The following is an 18,441-nucleotide window of genomic DNA, read 5'->3' on the forward strand; positions in this document are numbered from 1 at the left end:
GGCTGGATCTGATCTGTGAATATTTGATGTCCATGTAACCTGTGCAGGAATTAATCATGTGACCTACATCAGATTAGGGTTTAGATGTGGAGCCCAGTATACCTCCTGCATTACCAAAGGTGACTTTCACTCTCCCTTCAATAAAAACTCTTGAAGTTAGATGGAGTTATTAAATTTGTTGGCACCAAAGGAAAAAACTTCCATCATTGCTGAAGCCCATACCATTTGGACATAGAAGACTAGAATTTTTTCTTGAGATAATTTATGATATACATTGTATTTTATAAAGTTAATCATAATAATTGAATAGGTAAACCGAAATATGGAAAAGTATTTACCACTGAGTAAATCATAAAGTTCAGTTCATATTCTATAGGGCTAGAAACATAATGATCCAAATCCAGTGAATCTGTTAGTGTGATAGAGTAACAAATGAGAGTTCAGCAGTAAGTCCATGGCTAAAATAAATTTTCATTCCTGTTACCACCAAATAGTAAATGTAAACTTACTTAAGGGCTTATTGTCTTCTGAAATTAGGAAAATTATTGTTCAGCATCATCTTTTTTAATATATTAAGAATTGTTTAATATTGTTTTAGTTATCAGTTTATGAAATTATTGCTCACTCATTCACTAAGTGATTTATTTCCACATTTCAGGAGAATTACATAATATTACATTTTATACACTTTGAATTTTTAACCATTATAGAGTGAACATTAATGTTAAATTTGAATGCCAAGCTCTTCTCTGTTTGCTTTGTCTAAATTAATATAGCTAGTAACTAGCAAAGCCAAGACTTGAACCTTTTCTCACTGCTACTTCAGTGGAAGTATCCTTACACTTTATTCCTACAATTCTCTAGTAGTAGATGGATAGCAAGTTGATCCTTCTGTATTCAGAATTGATTCCCTTGTAGCTTTCTTTGCATTTTTCTTAGAGTAGTAGGAATGTTTGCTTCCCCCCCCCCCCCAGAAATAGACTGTTTATTTTCATCGCAGATAAAGTAGAGCAATTAAATTTTTCACACACATACTTCTTTCTCTCTTTCTCTCATATATTACTTTCCTTGGGTAGCCTGTTAGTGACTATTCTATCAACTAGAATATTTCTTTATTATTAATTGGTTCACTGTTTTTCATTATAAATTTATCTTTAAAGGTCAAGAGGAAAAGCATGTTTTGGGAGGTAAAATGTGTAAATACTCTCTAGTGTAATTTTACCTTTATACAGCTAAAGATTTACTAGAACGTAAAGGAAATATATAGTCAAATATATGTATATTATACAAATTACTCCTGAAACTTACACAAAATAACTTTTTGCTACTAGTCATTATGCATAAACGTCCTTGATTATCGCTTATAAGCTTATAGTTGTAATGAGAATAATTTCCTATGTTTAATATTTTGTTTCTTTAAGGTAGAGCAACTAAATCCGATAATGTACCTGTGCCACATGTGGCATCTCTGGCTTTAAGAAAAACTAATAAGCCGTGTGCCAGTTAGCTTTTATAGTTGATCCTGTTTTGATACCGGTCTTGATAAATTCTAGTTATGAGAAAGTCATTTATCTTTGTAATTTGAGGAGTTCTACTAGGTGGTTGTTTGTATAACTCCAATCTTAATTCTAGAATTGAAGAAAGCTATGTGGATGTGCTTTTCAAGGATTATTACTAAACTAACATAAACAACTTTTTAAAAAAATCCCTGATAAACCATCTTTCTTGTAATAGATTCTCTTTAGTCATAATATTATTTTAAAAATATAAATTACCAATCATAATACCCCAAAATAAAGAGAAAGTAAGAATTTTGAAAGTTACCAGGACCAATAACTACATCATACCACTGTTGTTTGACTCAAGTTTGTGATGTGAACAGCATGTGGAGGTGTTTATTCTAGTCTTCAAATATTTTTGTCTTCTGGATTTTAAATATTTGATTAGTTGGAGAGAATGCATAAAGAAGATTTGACATCTCAGTATGGAATATTAGATAGTGTAGTAGGGATTGACTTTAATGTATGTGTTTTGGGGTGTGCGTGTGAGAGAGAGAGTTATAAACCCTGAATTTAAATACCAGAAGTTTTTAGGAAAAACATAACCAACTTGTAATTGAAACAGGATTAGTCAAGAACCATCAGCACCAACACAAGTGTATCTTTGCAGACCGAAGGAATCAGCTAAACAATTACGGTCATCTCAATCTCTACTAAAACAAAAATCGCATCCAACATGCCACCTGACACCATTTCTTTCTCTCTTTCTCCTTTGCTCCTTGCGATGTGGCATTCATCTCTCCTTGTGCCTCCGTTCTGAAGAGATAACAGTATAGCAACAACTCTGCCACTGAAATCCTGTTCTCTGACCGATATTGGCACCTGCAAAGAGAAACAACCAGTAACAGGCAGCAGCAGCATCAGTATTAATCTTCCATGATGAAATCTTTACAGGTCAAGAACAAGCACACAGCTCTTTTCTCACTCCTTCACAGTGGACCATGCAACTAGTTGAAATGGAAGACAATGGATTGTCTGCAAGCCTTTTGAACAGTGGAGAATACAGGGCATTGGTTTTAGGTGAATTAATCCCCAAATATTCTTGAAGTTTGATATCTCCTTTGGTCTTTCTTTCTAGAATACCATTGTCATCTGATTTATCAAATCCTTAGTATGACCACAAAGAATACGTTTGTGTATGTGACACCTCTTGTCACTTTAGGTATGAATAAAAATGTGAAAATAGTTAATGCTAGAGGGCTTAATCTCTAAAACTGCATGTGCACCTCTATATTCAAGAAAATTTTCTCTCAAAGCCAACCACATTGTATGTTACATTTCTCTAGAACATAACACAAGACGCTACTTGTGTAGGAAGTAGTTTTCAGTGACGTCTAGTGAAAATTCATTCGTTATGCTAGAAAAAGTCACCATTAAGCCCACAAAGAATATACGAGGTTCCCAACTTCTTGGTATGTGTGGGCAAGAAAAGTGCCAAGAGTATTGGAATTCTAAACTTGACATCTTGTGCATAGTTCTGCTTCTGTTTAAAAATGAGTGCTATTCTGTGAAAGCGATGCCTGAGAGAGCACGGCACTAGCTGTAGATAGGAAAGCTACTGGTGTGTGTACTCTGCTTCCTGCTCTCCTTGTGAACCTGCAAGCATAGTTCTGGCTCACCCCATCTGTAATTATACATCTTTACCCGGTACTAGATGGTGTTCACTTACCAGAGTGAAAATTTAGTGATAAAATGTATTTCACTTTTGTAGATTTTTATATTAATCCAGTTGTGTAGGCAATGGCATTCTTTGAATTTTGGAAAGAATCTTAGAAGTCATGTTAACAATTGGGCAGAGTTTATTCAGGTTTGTAAATTCAGTTTAGAGGTCATAATTTCACAAAAAAGAGAGGGCAGTTGCTTGGCCAGTGGCCAAAAACTGTAACTCCATGCTGTTTATATGCATATACATAGAGTCTAGAAGATTAGGCTCTTCTCATTATTGTATAGAATGTTAAACCTTTCCATACTTTTAAAAAATATGGAATCCACCAGAACCCTGAAAAAGGTTAAAAGGAGGCAGAAAGCTGGAAGAAAACGTAGTAAGGCATCGTACCTGTAGGTGCTAGGGTTTGGTGTCAGCACCTTAGCTAGTTTCAACATCAAGAAATTTCATCCCGTTGATACAGAAGCTGTGATTTCTTTTTCAGGAAGTGTACTGGATATTTAAAATTTGCCAGTCAGTTGAACTGTTATATTTATTAGCTGCTGAGAATATAGGGTTTGGTTTGTTTAAATAGAATGGGGGAACTGACAATCCCATTGTCCATTTTAACACTTATTCCCATTTAGGGGTTTTGATGTGTGTGTTTATTCATCGAAGAGAGGCGAATGACCCCCAGCCCACCAAAGAAGGAAATGAAATAGAGAGAGGAAAACATTAAAGTTCTAAAGTAATTATCTAAGCCAGTTAAACACACTTGAGGGAGACCCAGTATGTTCCCCTCGGTAATATCCAGCTCAGCGACTCAGGATCGACGGAGACATCATATACATAGTTAGGAAAGAGTCCCCCACCAGGAATTTCACAGTATTTGTCCTTTTTCCTCTTCCTACCCTACTCCCTCGATCTGTATGGTCATACTTGAGCAAAAAGAGTATTACGGGCAGTAGTTTCAAAACTGATCTCTATACGTTCAATGTAGTTTTTTTATTGGTTCATATTTCCAATGGTTCGTGTCTCTTATATCCATATTTAGGATATATAAAAGAAAAGAATAGAGAAAAATTATAAATTTGAAGTAAATTGGTAATAATTTTCTTAATTCTTTTCTGCACTGCCCTTTCTGTTAGCTTTTAATAGCGCCTTTTGTTAATTTCACCTTTCACTTTCCTAGTGATAGACTTTCGGAATGACATTATAAATATTTTATGAAATTAAAACTTATTTGAGGACTTGGAGATACTAACTTGATTGTATTATTACATTACTAAAATTAATTTGGTATTAAATATGTTGAAACCTCATTCTGAACTATTAATAGTTTCTCAAATGGACTAATGTTGTTATGGTGCTCCCAAATATACTATTGTAAGTGATAAGCTTTCCCTGTTTCCACTGTCTTCATAGTATACCACACAAACTCTTTTCTTCTCCCAACTTACATGGATTATAGGCAAGCTGAGAATGGTATATCAGAAATTCTCAGATTCTCAAATTCTGTCTTATCTTGACTTTATAGAAAGGCAGCTTTTCAAAATTGAGGGGTTTTTGTGGGGCTAACATGTAATATATTAAAGATTTGCTAAAGAAGTTTAAAGTATTCAATAGTATGTTCAACTTTTACAGGAAATGCATTAGCTTTACATGTAAAATGCATTACTATATAACTTGTAAGTTTTATAGTTTAATGCCTACACACCCCTACTTTAAAAGAAAATAATTGCCCTTTTAAAAACTGCCATTAAGAGAAATGCTCAAAAAACACCCCAGGTCTGCCTAGCAGTTTTAACCTGCATTTTATTTAACTTGGCATTTTACAAAGATTCTACATTGCTGTAGCATACTTTTAGCTTAGAATGTTGAGCCAAGGGGATATTAAGTTGCCTGAACGGACTCTGAGTACAAATAGAAAGTATTTGTATGCTAAATATCTATTGAGGGACAAATTGGTTTTACTTTGCATATAAATTTTTAAAGTTAAAAATTTTGGAAGGTGCTATGTTTTGCAGGTTACTTAAATGAGGCAATATTGAGATCATTGTATACTTGTCTAACCTGGGTTTTTAAAAATATATATTCAAGTAATTCAGATATTAGATCTTATTTTAAAATACCGTTAAAATAGCTGTAGTATGTACTGTTAAGGTTTATTGCCATATCTTTTTGTCTAAACCGGGAAAGAATGATGTCCTTTTATTGTATGTGATTACCAAACCTACCTCCCTCTCTCTAGTAGGATCTTTTCTTATTCGTGTCCCTTCAACACCATAATTGCCTACAGAGACCAATTCTTTTCCAGAGATGCTGTTTCTTCTTAGACCTTTTCTGCTGTAAATTGCTTAGCTAGTGGCTGACTAGAGTATTGAACTTTAGTGTTCTTACTAAGCATGATCTCCATTCTGGACTACCTCTCTTTTATTTTAGTAATTTGACCTACCTTTCCCATGTGTTTGAGGATTCCATTCCATAATGGAATTCCCTTCTATAAGGAGAGAATAAGTAACAGGCTCAGGCTGTTGTAACAGAATACCATAGACTGGGCAGCTTAAACAACAGAAACATATTTCTCGTAGTTCTACAGGCTGGAAATCCAAGATCAAGGTCCCTTGGGGTTTAGTTTCTTTTTTTTCTTTAATCATTCATTTATTTTTGGCTGTGCTGGGTCTTTGTTGCTTTGTGGGCTTCTCCTTGCGGTGGCTTCTCTTGTTGTGGCTCGTGGGCTCTAGGGCATGCAGGCTTCCAGTAGTTGCGGCTCCTGGGCTTTAGAACACAGGCTGAATAATTGCTGCGCATAGGGTTAATTGCTCTGCCGCATGTGCGATCTTCCTGGATCAGGGATCGAACCTGTGTCTCCTGCATTGGCAGTCAGATTCTTTACCAGGGGAGCCTCGGGTTTAGTTTCTGTAGCTTTCTTCCTAGTTTGTAGATGGTCATCTTCTCACATCCTCATGTGACTTTTCTCTGTGCTGCCACAAAGAAGTAGTGGGGTTGGGAGGAGAGATCTCTTTCTTCCTACTCAAAAAGCCACTAGATTTCATCAAGAGGGCTCCAGTCTCATTACCTAAGCTAACTCTTAACTTACAGAGTCCCCTTCTCCAAATACCATCACACTGGGGGGTTAGGGCTTAGACATACACAATTTGGGAGGAACACAAAGCCTTCAATCCATAATAGAATATATACTTTTTCTCAGTGGGATTTGAGAGAAGTTACTTAGAGTTGCTGAATTATCTTTCCCCTAGAAATATGTCACTTTGTTTTGAGATCCAAGATACTGGAATAAATACTGAATTACAATATGGAATATGTAAATATATTTACTGATGACTATGGAAGATTTACGTGTATCTGCATATAATCAGTTATAGTTCCTTCCCTTGACCTTTCCTCTTAAACAGCTAGGATCCAGCTGTTTGTTTTAACTAGTCCTCCTGACATTTGGGGGTTTTTTCCTGTAAATTTTACAGTTCAGACTGAATGAAGCTTGCCTGTCCTTTTGTATTACAAGATCTTATGGGGCCTGTGTGTGTGTGTGTGTTTAGTCGCTCAGTCTTATCTGACTCCGTAACCCCATGGAACCCGCCAGCCTTCTCTGTCCATGGGATTCTCCAGGCAAGAACACTGGTGTGGGTAGCCATTCCCTTCTCCAGGGGATCTTCCTGATCCAAGGATCAGACTGGTCTCCTGCATTGCAGGCAGAGTCTTTACCATATAAGCCTCTAGGGAAGCCCATACTTGGCATGTTTTATAGAGGAATAAAAGCTTGCTTAACTGGCACATACATGTATTTTATTTTCTTTAGTAACTGTTTCGTAATATTGATTATTGCCATTGTATAAACATCTGAAGATTACCAAAAATTATAAAACAAATGTAATTATGTGTGAACAATCTAGTTGTCTCAAAATTATATATTTATAATAGAATTTCTATAAATTCACTTTTCAAATAATAAGTATCCCCATACCACAATTTCAAGTAAAAGTTGAAACAAGTATTTTTGCTGGCAATTCTAATAAGCATTTCACCGTTTTATCAGATTATTTAAAATTATACCAGTTTACTAAGTGTTTATTAGCTTCATACACGTGTAAGAAATTAACAGCAAATGTTAAGGCAGCAAATGTTAGTAATCTGAAAAAAGTTACCTCTTTCTGTGTTCTGTGATATAATTGAATTTGAATTTTTTCATATTTATGGACACACCTATATAACCAGTTTCTTATTCTGCTTTATGTAACTGAATTGAGACAACTGAACTATGGTTTGACTTTATTGTTGCGAAGCTTTTGAATCTATTTCCTGTCCTTATAATGAAACTATTTAATCCCCTGGAACATTATCTTACCTTTTTTTCTTATTTTCATTAAAATTAGAAATATTTGTGACTGAAGCTACACTAAATGAGGAAATTTCAGAGAATTTAGTGTATTTTAGGGAACTCTCCCCCAAATCTTAGAAAAGTTCATCTTCAGTGGTTTCTATGTATTATCTATGGAGAAGGAAATAGCAACCCACTCCAGTATTCTTGCCTAGAGAATCCCTTGGACAGAGGAGCCTAGTGGGCTGCTGTCCATAGGGTTGCACAGAGTCGGACACAACTGAAGCGACTTAGCATGCATGCATGCATTGGAGAAGGAAATGGCAACCCACTCCAGTATTGCCTGGAGCATCCGAGGGACAGAGAAGCCTGGTTGGACTGCCGTCTATGGGGTCACACAGAGTCGGACACGACTGAAGCGACTTAGCAGCAGCAGCATGCATTATCTAATGCCTAATTTACATTAAATATCTGCAACAAGTAGGGGTTGTGTTTCATTTTTAAATAATTAATGTAATCTTAAGGTCAAGTAGAATATAAACATACTTAGTTTTTTAATTTGTGAACATTTGTTTTTCTTTATGACACTGAGAATATTCCTTTCAGTTTAAGCCTTAGATAATGGTGTAATAGACTTTATACCTCTGTTATCTTGCCTTACAATGAAGTATACTTTCAGAGTAAATTTCAGAATTGTTGATTTTTTGAGACAAAGGACTTTTTTTAATTTTAGAAGATAAATCATCATGAAACAGTGCTAATGAAAAGCAGAAATATTTAAGTATAATATTCAGAAATTATTCCTATTCCATGTTGTATATAGATTTATAATGGTTACACATTTAGGCCAAGGCAGTCTGTGTTTACTTAATAGTTTTTCAAAAATATTATAAAATCGACATTTCTAGAACTTTTTACTGAAATTTGGTTATGTTCTTGTCTTTTAATAGTATTTATATTGACAAAGAGGTGTGTGTGTAATGGGTGGTTTTGTTTGTTTTGGTGTCTTTTAAATGTTCTAAAAATTGTATATTTTGAGACATGAAAATATCAGAATTTTTAGATTAATGAATGTTAAAGTAAATTCCTTTAGGATTTGCCTAGGTGTGCTCTGATGACTAAGGATCTAAATCACAGCTAGTCACATAATTTTTGTTTTAAGAGTCTCTTTAAAATTGTAGTGGAATTTATCCAAAGTGATTGGTCTGATTGTACGTGTGTGTTTCTGTATTCCAAATGTTGTAAGGTCTCTGAATAATCGTAGTTTTGTGTTTTACCTTTCTTCCTCTTTTATCTATTGTGAAATATCTTCATTTATTTTGTATTAGTAAATTATTCCCTCATAAATTAAAATTTGAACGTATCAGAAATAAAACTGAAACTCATTTTGTGTTATAAGTCAGTTTCGGACTACTTTGCAGTCATTTTTAGTTTAGACATTATAAAAATAGATTTCTTGTAGTACAGAGATTTTCATGTGGAGGTTGGTTTCTTGAAATAGGCTTTTGCCTTATCTCTTTCTTATATTTCAGGCATTGAAAAGAGCACTTCGATCTTTTAACTCAGTGGTACTTTATAATACACTATTCTTTCCATCACTGTTAAAAAAAAAATTGGTGCATGAGTAAAAACATCTTTTTTATATCACCAATAGATTGAGCTTGTTATAGTCCCCTCTCTTCATTTTCAGGAAGAGGCAGAAATCCAGGCAGAACTTGAACGTTTGGAAAGAGTCAGAAATCTTCATATTCGAGAGCTCAAAAGAATAAATAATGAAGATAATTCACAGTAAGTCATTATTTGTATTTTACAGTATTACATGATAAAAGATTATCTCCCCTTGGAGATCATAAACAGAGTATTTCCTTGTTGAGGGACTTCATCATAGAAATAAAGTCCTTCCCATGACTCAGAAGGCCTTGTATGATCTGGTCTCAGGCACCTCACCACCCCACCTCTCTCATCTTCCTCTCACTTATATGTCGTATATACACTGGCTCCCTCGATCACATGTCATTCCTATCTCAAGGCTCTTCTGTTCTCCATTTTCTCTGCCTGAAATATTCTCCTCTAGACATATGAGTGGCTTACTTATTTCACTCCAGGTGGTCACTAGAAAGGCCACCCTGTCTAAAATATCAGTCCTGGCGTTACTCCATCACCTCTCTCAGTATCCTTACCTTGCTTTTTATTCTTGGCATTTATCAGTATTTGGAATTACATTTTTTTTTTCCAGTTCTTTTATCTGTTTCCTTCACTGGAATGTAAGCTACATGAGAGCAGGGATTTAGTTTTGTTCTTGCTCTATCCCCCAAACCTAAACCTGTTTCTGGCATATGGTAGGCACAGAATAAATATTTGTTGACTAAATACCAAAGTTAGTGTTACAGTAGTGAAGAAGAAATCGTTTCAGCTAAAGGGATTTCATTAAACCATGTATCCAGCATTGTGTAAAGAAGAAATAGAAGAGCAGTTTAAATTATAGTCTCTGTCCTTAATCCCTAATTATCAAATTTATTTAAACGCTAAAGGAATTCAAAGAGAAAATGCCTATGGACAGGTGGGAGCTTTATGAGGAAGACAGAAATAAAGAAAGGCATTAATTGGATGTAGTCTGTGTAGAGGACAGGAAGGATGTCTTATTTACACTTTCAGATTTATATAATTTAAATCTTCATGACCTAAATGAGTGTCAGAATTGGAAGTGGCCTATTTCTGCCATGAAATATCTTGCTTAAAAGAAGGCCTGTTTATGAACATAATCATTCCAATATATAAGGTAAATGAAATAACATAGTTATGGAATATACTTAATTATACCAGATAAATTCTAATAAAGCAGATAAGTCAAAGCTAATTTATAGTTGACTGTTCTGAAAATTATGCCCAAGTTTGTTTGTGGGTATAACTTAATCCACTTGATGAAAATTAAATGAATTGTTATATATCCCTTTCTTTATTTTTTTTTGGCTACATGGCTTGTGGGATTCTAGTTCCCCAACTAGAGATTGAACATGGGCCACGGCAGTGAAAACACTGAGTCCTAGCCACTGGACCACCAGGAAATTTCCTACATTTTGCTTTAAAACTAAACAGAAATCTCTCTTAATTCTCAAGAAAAGCTTAAATTGTCAAAGTTGTGTTGACATTGAATAAAATACCATGTATATTTTGTATCTGAGACTATAAAACTGTCATTGACCCCCCCCCCCCCCCCATAAGAATCAAGAGTGTACATTTTGGGACCATGTTTTTCTGTGAAACCCTGCCATGTATTAGCTGTTGACCCTGGACAGTAACTTAACCTTTCTGTGCAGTAGTGCCCTCATCTGTAAAAGAGAGGTAGTGGCAGGGCCTACTTCAGAGGGTTAGTTAAGAACCAAATGAGATAATACATGTGAGTGCTTAGTGTGTAGCAGGTGTGATAAACCTTAAATAATTTTATTTGTGGTGGGTTTTTTTTTTTTTAAGCATTACTTTTTTGATTGGGAATTAAAATTTTATTTGTAAAAGGCAAAGACTATAAAATTTAACCATGAATGAAAGTCAGCTTATAATTATTTTTAATCCTCTGTCAGTACTATAAAACTTAATTAAAACTCCCAGATAAAAGTATGTTTTCATAAGGGAAGTATTTCCTGATGAATAGATACAGGATTTTATAAAGCTCTTAGTAATACAGTAGTTGGTAGGTCTTTATCACAGTGCTGTAATTGGTCATTGAACTTGAATATTCAGCTTAAGAGCTGAATGTTAGGCTTCGTGAACACCAAAGCGTTGAGATGGGTGATAGTCATGCAGGTAGAGAAAGAAGTATGGAATAGAATTCAAAATAGCAGGGAAGAGAGACAGGAGTAGGGTAAGAGCACAGCTGTGCTGTGGACAGAACCTTTTCGTGTGTGTTTTCATGTGCATGAGTGTTTTTTTCCCCACCCTTAAGGTTCAAAGATCACCCAACGTTAAATGAAAGATATTTATTGCTCCATCTGCTTGGTAGAGGTGGCTTTAGTGAAGTATATAAGGTAATGTACATATTTTTTTCTGTTCTTCACACTAATATAGCAAAGATATAGGACTATGTGGTTAAGAAGTACATGTTTATTGTTTTTATGATTTTTTGACTGGGAAATTATGTCCTCTCATTGCAAAAAGAGTCTGTGATGGCTTATGTTATCTCTAGAGTCTATAAACTATCCTTGTGCCTTTGCAGACCCTCTGATATTTGGTAGCTGATTACCACTGACCAACCTGATACAAATAATAACAGCCATTAGAATCAAGATGGGCAGGTAGTCATTTAATATAGTACATATATGACAAGGTTATATCCCCCTTAAACATGTGTTACAAGTCCTTATATGTCCTGGATTTACCCTAATTTCTACCTATTTCAAGGCCAGTGTTTCTCAAATATATATGAATGCAGAAATTTTTATTCATCACATTTAATACTTTATACCTTTTTTTTTTTTGCTCTGTATTGTCTTTCTGACCAACCTTTAAATACTGTGTTCCCAAATTTCTTTATCATTCTTAATCTCCTTTTCAAATATATCCCCCTCCTCCTCACTGAGTGGTAACCTATTTGGTTTCAGATATAGATACATATGTATACATATGTATATATGTAGCTATCTAGCCACACTTCTTTCTGAGCCCCATACCTGCGGATTTACATGACCTCATGTGGATGCTTCCTAAGTACTGCAAACTCACATGTGAAATAGAAGCTTATCTTCCTCTCCTCCCACCCCTTCCCCTCCCTTAAAAAAAAAAAAAAAAACACCGCTCCCCACTTTAATACACAGCACTGCCTTTTATCTACCCAGTTCCTTCCCTGAAAAACCTGCAGTGAATGAAGAATGAAAGCCATTTTTCACTACATCTTTCCCCTAACCCCCTTCCTCCAGCATAACCAGTCTCTGCTGTATGTCATTACTAGTGTCATTAAGCTCTCTTAAATCCAGCAAGGACCCTTCTCTCTCTCAGCTCAAAGCCTCATTGTCTCTTGTTTGCTTTGCTGCTCTAATCTCCTAGCCAATCACCTTTTCCTGGACATTGAGTTTCTCCAGTCCCTTTGTGTGTATGCTGCAGCTAGAATGGCCTTGTTAGAAAATGCAGTCTGATCATCTCACTCCCCTGCCTTATAAGCCCCAGTGGCTTGTGCTCTTAGTTAGGATGAAGTCATAATGAAGGTACTAGTCTCACCTTAAACTTGAGTTCCTATTGAAGGCTTCCCTATTAATCTGCCTTTTATAAGCTCTTTGCAACACTTTGAGCTTCATTATGTATTGGTATAATCAGTGATTAAGACCTCGGGTTCTGAAGCCAAACAGGCTGAGTTTGAATCCTAATTCTGATTGCTGTTTACCAACTGTCTAAACTTCGGCTTATTGCTTTATCATCCTGTCTTCATCTGGGACTGTTTAACAGTTATGTACATCATGGAATCATTGTAATGATTAAAGGAACCATCAGGTAAATCACATAGAATTTTGGTGTTGAGTAAATGTACGCTTATCAAATTGTTATTAGAAATCCTCTCTGTTCAAGAGACAGCCTGTATCTAGTTCTGACTCTGGAGAAATGATGGGATTTGGATTCAGAGAACTAATTTCTGATCTTGGTTCAACCATGAACTAGTTTTTGTTTTGTTAACTTGGATAAGCATTAGTATCACCCATCAAGAGTGATTTGTGAGCCCTCTTCCAGTTCTTGTTTCTTTGATTCGAATGGTAGTTTATCTGGGCACTTAAGTGTTGAGTAGTCTTACCCAGGCCACAAGGTAGAAAAAAGAACATCATAATAGCTCATGGTGGATCTCAAATCACCATAGCTAGCACTGGCTTATCCTAAAAGTAGCCCAGTCTCTGTTGCTTCTAATAGCTTTCATGGCGGTCTTCCGCCACTGCCCAGTAGTATTTCCACTGTTTTTAGTCTCACAGATAGGGGCTAAAAGAGACTTTTCTCTTGAAGAAAATCTTACATAGAAATTAGAAAATGCAGATTGTTGGGGCCCTAATGTCTTAAATCCCTATTGTTGATTTAAATACCAATGACAGCTCCCTCTGACCCCGTCAAAGTCCTTTCTTTCTTGCCATGTCCCTTGGGAAACAAAGCAGTAGATTGTAAATGAAAAAATAGACTTTGTGGAAAATATTGAATCAGTTGCTTAGTGATTACCATCTTAGCTTTATGGGAAGGTATACTTTGAAAGATGTGTCTTACATTATAATCAGTATACACTAATGATAACTTTAGAATTTCATTTTTTACTTTTTTTTTCTTCTTGCTGTGATTGCTTATAAGTTCTTTAATAAACTTATTATGTTCTTTTTGCTTTCTCCTACCTGAACTTTTTTTCTTTTCCGTTGTTTAAAACTTAGCTAATGTCTATTGGGTATTTATTGTGAATCATGTATTATTCTAAACACTTTATATGTTTCACCCCATTTAATTCTCTTCAACAATCCAAACTTTGAGACTTTGTTAGCACAAAGTAACACATCTAATAATAAGTTTATCTGACTCCAAAGTGAATATTCTTAATTACTGCATCCTTTGTGATTGCAGATCTCATGCTTTTATAATTTTGTGACAAGCAGTTTTACCCCCCTGCTTATTTTAAGGTTAAATTGATAGAGGGAGTGGAAGCTATGAACCTTCTTCTTAATAAATATGTAAGCTATTTAAGTGTTTTCTTAAAGGAGCACTTTTTGTATATAAGTTACAGTAGAACCTAAACTATTAAATTTCTTTCATGATATGCAGTGTTTTTTAGAAAAAAAGAAAAAGTCACCTGAAGCCTTAAAAAATGTTGATCATTCTTTCTTAAGAAATAGGCTGATAATTTGAACAAACCAGTATAAAAACCTATCTTGAGATGAGATTAAGGAATAATTGCTGATATGGTATGATAATTATATATGGTTATGTTTAATTTTGTAATAAAAGTTTAGAACTTTAATAAACTAATTTTCAAACAAGTGGGGAAAAAACATGGAGTCTGTAGGAAAAGATAGAGGAAAAAGTTTACTTCATCCAATCCACCAAAAAAGTATTAAAGTCACCTGTTTTCCTGGCTGCTTACTGCTGCTGCTGGTATAGAGGAGAAGCTCTTTTTTTTTTTTTTTTTTTTTTTAAACCTTTATTGTTTTATCTTAATTCAGTATATTGGCATTTATAAAACTTGAACATGAAAATTCACATTAAGGTTTACTCTGATTTAACATCATGAAATTTGTATCTTGTTTCTGATAATAAATGTGCCACTGAACTATAATCTTAGCAGAGATGACTACCAAAAGTAGTATATTTTATAGTATAAAAGTGTATATTCTAGTTCCATATTACTGCAAAATTATTATCCCCCCAAAAAAGTGAGCTCTTCAGTTGGTCTTTGGTTCAAAGTCTTCTCTGTTCCTTTAATCCTAGGCTTTTGACCTTTATGAACAAAGATATGCTGCTGTGAAGATCCACCAGCTTAATAAAAGCTGGAGGGATGAGAAGAAGGAAAACTACCACAAGTAAATATTAATTCTTTGATTTTTATCAATTTTGAAAATACATTTAATGGTCATGGAGAATTAATACACTCTCCTTCTCGTAGACATGCCTGCAGAGAGTATAGAATACACAAAGAACTGGATCACCCCAGAATAGTTAAACTCTATGACTATTTCTCCTTGGATACAGATACGTAAGTGAATGTAAACAGACTTAGTTTTTAAGAAAAGACATGTTGGCATTTGCTTCCCCTATTCTGTAGTGATGATACAAATACTCATTTGTCCATTGTGACTCTGAAGTATTGGCTAATATTTTGTGTCTGATTTTTTTCTTTTCTCCATTGTAGGTTTTGTACAGTGTTAGAATACTGTGAAGGCAATGACTTGGATTTCTATCTGAAGCAACATAAGTTAATGTCAGAGAAAGAAGCTAGGTCTATTGTAATGCAAATTGTAAATGCACTAAGATATCTCAATGAAATAAAACCCCCTATTATACATTATGATCTTAAGCCAGGTAATTAATAAAATTTGTCTTAAGTTTTTAAGCTTTAAAGAATATAATTATCTGAAAATAGGCTTTGTGATTTAGTTTTTAAGAGACAGTGGCATACTAATAGAATCTGAAGTGTTTTTAAAATAATATTGCTATATTTTTCAATTATATTTTAAATGTGTATTTTAATAAAAATTTTTACATGTGTATACTAAATGTATTATTTATTTCCCACATATCAGCTTTCATAGTAAACATAATGTTTTTCATCTTTGTATCATTAAATAAACTTTGTTTTAGGAAACATCCTCCTGGTAGATGGAACAGCATGTGGAGAAATAAAAATCACGGATTTTGGTCTGTCCAAGATCATGGATGATGACAGCTATGGTGTAGATGGGATGGATCTAACATCCCAAGGGGCAGGCACATACTGGTAAGTATATTATTAAAAACACCAAAATTATCTAGGTCAGTGCCCAGTCTTTTCAAAGCGAGTTTATTTTCATGTGCCTTTGAGAGTACTATGGTGTGATAAGGGTGGTGATACGAAGTCTCTGAGTTGAGACTACTGGCATCAGCCCTCTTTTCTCATCCTGCCATAACTGTAAATATCAGGAAACTGGAGGAAGAGAAATTTGGCATCACTGACTACCAGCCAGAAATTCCTAATGTGAAGAATTTGTGAATCTTGTTCTGTAATGTTAGAGTGAGTGATGTTTATTTTGAATCAGTTCAGTTGCTTAGTTGTGTCTGACTCTTCGTGACCCCATGGACTGCAGCACGCCAAGCCTCCCTGTCCATCACCAACTCCTGGAATTTACTCAAACTCATGTCCATTGAGTCGGTGATGCCATCCAACCATCTCATCCTCTGTCGTCCCCTTCTCCTCCTGCCCTCAATCTTTCCCAGCATCAGGGTCTTTTCCATTGAGTCAGCTCTTCCCATCAGGTGGCCAAAATATTGGAGTTTTAGCTTCAACATCAGTCCTTCCAATGAACACTCAGGACTGATCTCCTTTAGGATGGACTGGTTGGATCTCCTTGCAGTCCAAGGGACTCGCGAGAGTCTTCTCCAGCACCACAGTTCAAAAGCATCAATTCTTCAGCGCTCAGCTTTCTTTATAGTCCAACTCTCACATCCATACATGACCACTGGAAAAACCATTGCCTTGACTAGATGGGCCTTTGCTGGCAAAGTAACACCTCTGCTTTCTAACATGCTGTCTAGGTTGGTAGTAACTTCCCTTCCAAGGAGTAAGCGTCTTTTAATTTCATGCTGCAGTCACCATCTGCAGTGATTTTGGAGCCCCAAAAATAAAGTCTGACACTGTTTCCCCATCTATTTGCCATGAAGTGATGGGACTGGATGCCATGATCTTAGTTTTCTGAATGTTGAGCTTTAAGCCAACTTTTTCACTCTCCTCTTTCACTTTCATCAAGAGGCTCTTTAGTTCCTCTTCACTTTCTGTCATAAGGGTGGTGTCATCTGCATATCTGAGGTTATTGAGATTTCTCCCAGCAATCTTGATTCCAGCTTGTGCTTCCTCCAGCCCAGCGTTTCTCATGATGTACTCTGCATAGAAGTTAAATAAGCAGGGTGACAATATACAGCCTTGACGTACTCCTTTTCCTATTTGGAACCAGTCTGTTGTTCCATGTCCAGTTCTAACTCTTGCTACCTGACCTGCATATAGGTTTCTGAAGAGGCAGGTCAGGTGGTCTGGTATTCCCATCTCTTTCAGAATTTTCCACAGTTTATTATGATCCACTCAGTCAAAGGCTTTGGCATAGTCGATAAAGCAGAAATAGATGTTTTTCTGGAACTCTCTTGCTTTTTCCATGATCTAGCGGATCACGGATGTTGGCAATTTGATCTCTGGTTCCTCTGCCTTTTCTAAAACCAGCTTGAACATCTGGAAGTTCACGGTTCACATATTACTGAAGCCTGCTGGCTTGGAGAATTTTGAGCATTACTTTACTATGAATAATAATACTTAAGATAACATCTTAGCTATTAAAAGCAGTAAGTATTAAGCCCTCTCTGTACAGGTTTTGTGGTTACAGTTTTTGTTTGAGATGGATGTTTTGTTGATCATGAATGAGAAGAGAAATTTGGTACAATCTTGATCTTTTGGACTTGAGTCTAAATGAATGGCATTCCTTCACAGTTACACCTAGGTGTTGACAAAAATTACTTCATTGTGAATTTTCAAAAAAAATTTAGTTTTCAGAATGAATGAATTTAGCAAAAGGAGTGAAATCTTAATTGGAAGGGAGATAGCTGTACTCAGCCTCACTGAGCAGGACGGTGATTACAAACATACATGTGGCTTTAGGGTTTCTAGAACATAGTTAGCCTGGGCAATAGAAAATGCTACAAGTTTGTATGCATTTTTACTTTTCAGAATAGGGATTAGTCATATCAATGTATATTCATGTAAAGCCATTTTAGAGCTTTAAAATTATGCCTGTGGCATTTTTTTAGGAATATAATACAGTATGTCATAGATTTTTAAAATACATGCTTAAAGAAAATTATCATTCAAACTGGTAAGTCCTTGAAGGTCGGAACCCTCAATCAGTAAGTAATCATGAGTCTTTCTTCTTTTAGCAACAAGACTCCTTTTTTCAGCACAGAATCTTAGAATCCTAGTTGCTTGGTAGAACCCTACATTCTGTGGAAAACAGCTTGAAACCATGTTCTAAGTAATAGATAATCCTTTGCAGAGATTCCCACATGCCGTTTCCCTCTCACTCTGGTTTCCCTAGTATAGGGCAAGGCAATGGATTTCCCTGGCAGATGGGCATCAGGGACGCTTATGTTTAGGGTACTCTGCAGTAAAGTCATGGCATTTCCATGTTAGGAACCTGGAATTACACTTCTCATAGACA

At 35.5% G+C, this 18,441-nt stretch overlaps 1 protein-coding gene across 7 annotated transcripts in view; it reads left to right on the forward strand.

Annotated features, from left to right (window-relative positions):
* Positions 1 to 18,441, forward strand: part of TLK1 (tousled like kinase 1) — a 180,498-nt gene that overhangs the window by 154,090 nt on the left and 7,967 nt on the right. For all 7 annotated transcript variants that reach the window (XM_055572258.1, XM_055572262.1, XM_055572261.1 and 4 more), the window contains 6 exons: positions 9,234 to 9,331; positions 11,484 to 11,565; positions 14,978 to 15,069; positions 15,153 to 15,242; positions 15,399 to 15,568; positions 15,848 to 15,983. In XM_055572258.1, coding sequence (XP_055428233.1) covers positions 9,234 to 9,331; positions 11,484 to 11,565; positions 14,978 to 15,069; positions 15,153 to 15,242; positions 15,399 to 15,568; positions 15,848 to 15,983 — 668 coding nt within the window. The remainder of the gene's footprint in view (positions 1 to 9,233; positions 9,332 to 11,483; positions 11,566 to 14,977; positions 15,070 to 15,152; positions 15,243 to 15,398; positions 15,569 to 15,847; positions 15,984 to 18,441) is intronic.

The sequence above is a fragment of the Bubalus kerabau genome, chromosome 3 (assembly GCF_029407905.1).
Source record: "Bubalus kerabau isolate K-KA32 ecotype Philippines breed swamp buffalo chromosome 3, PCC_UOA_SB_1v2, whole genome shotgun sequence".
Classification (NCBI taxonomy): domain Eukaryota; kingdom Metazoa; phylum Chordata; class Mammalia; order Artiodactyla; family Bovidae; genus Bubalus; species Bubalus kerabau.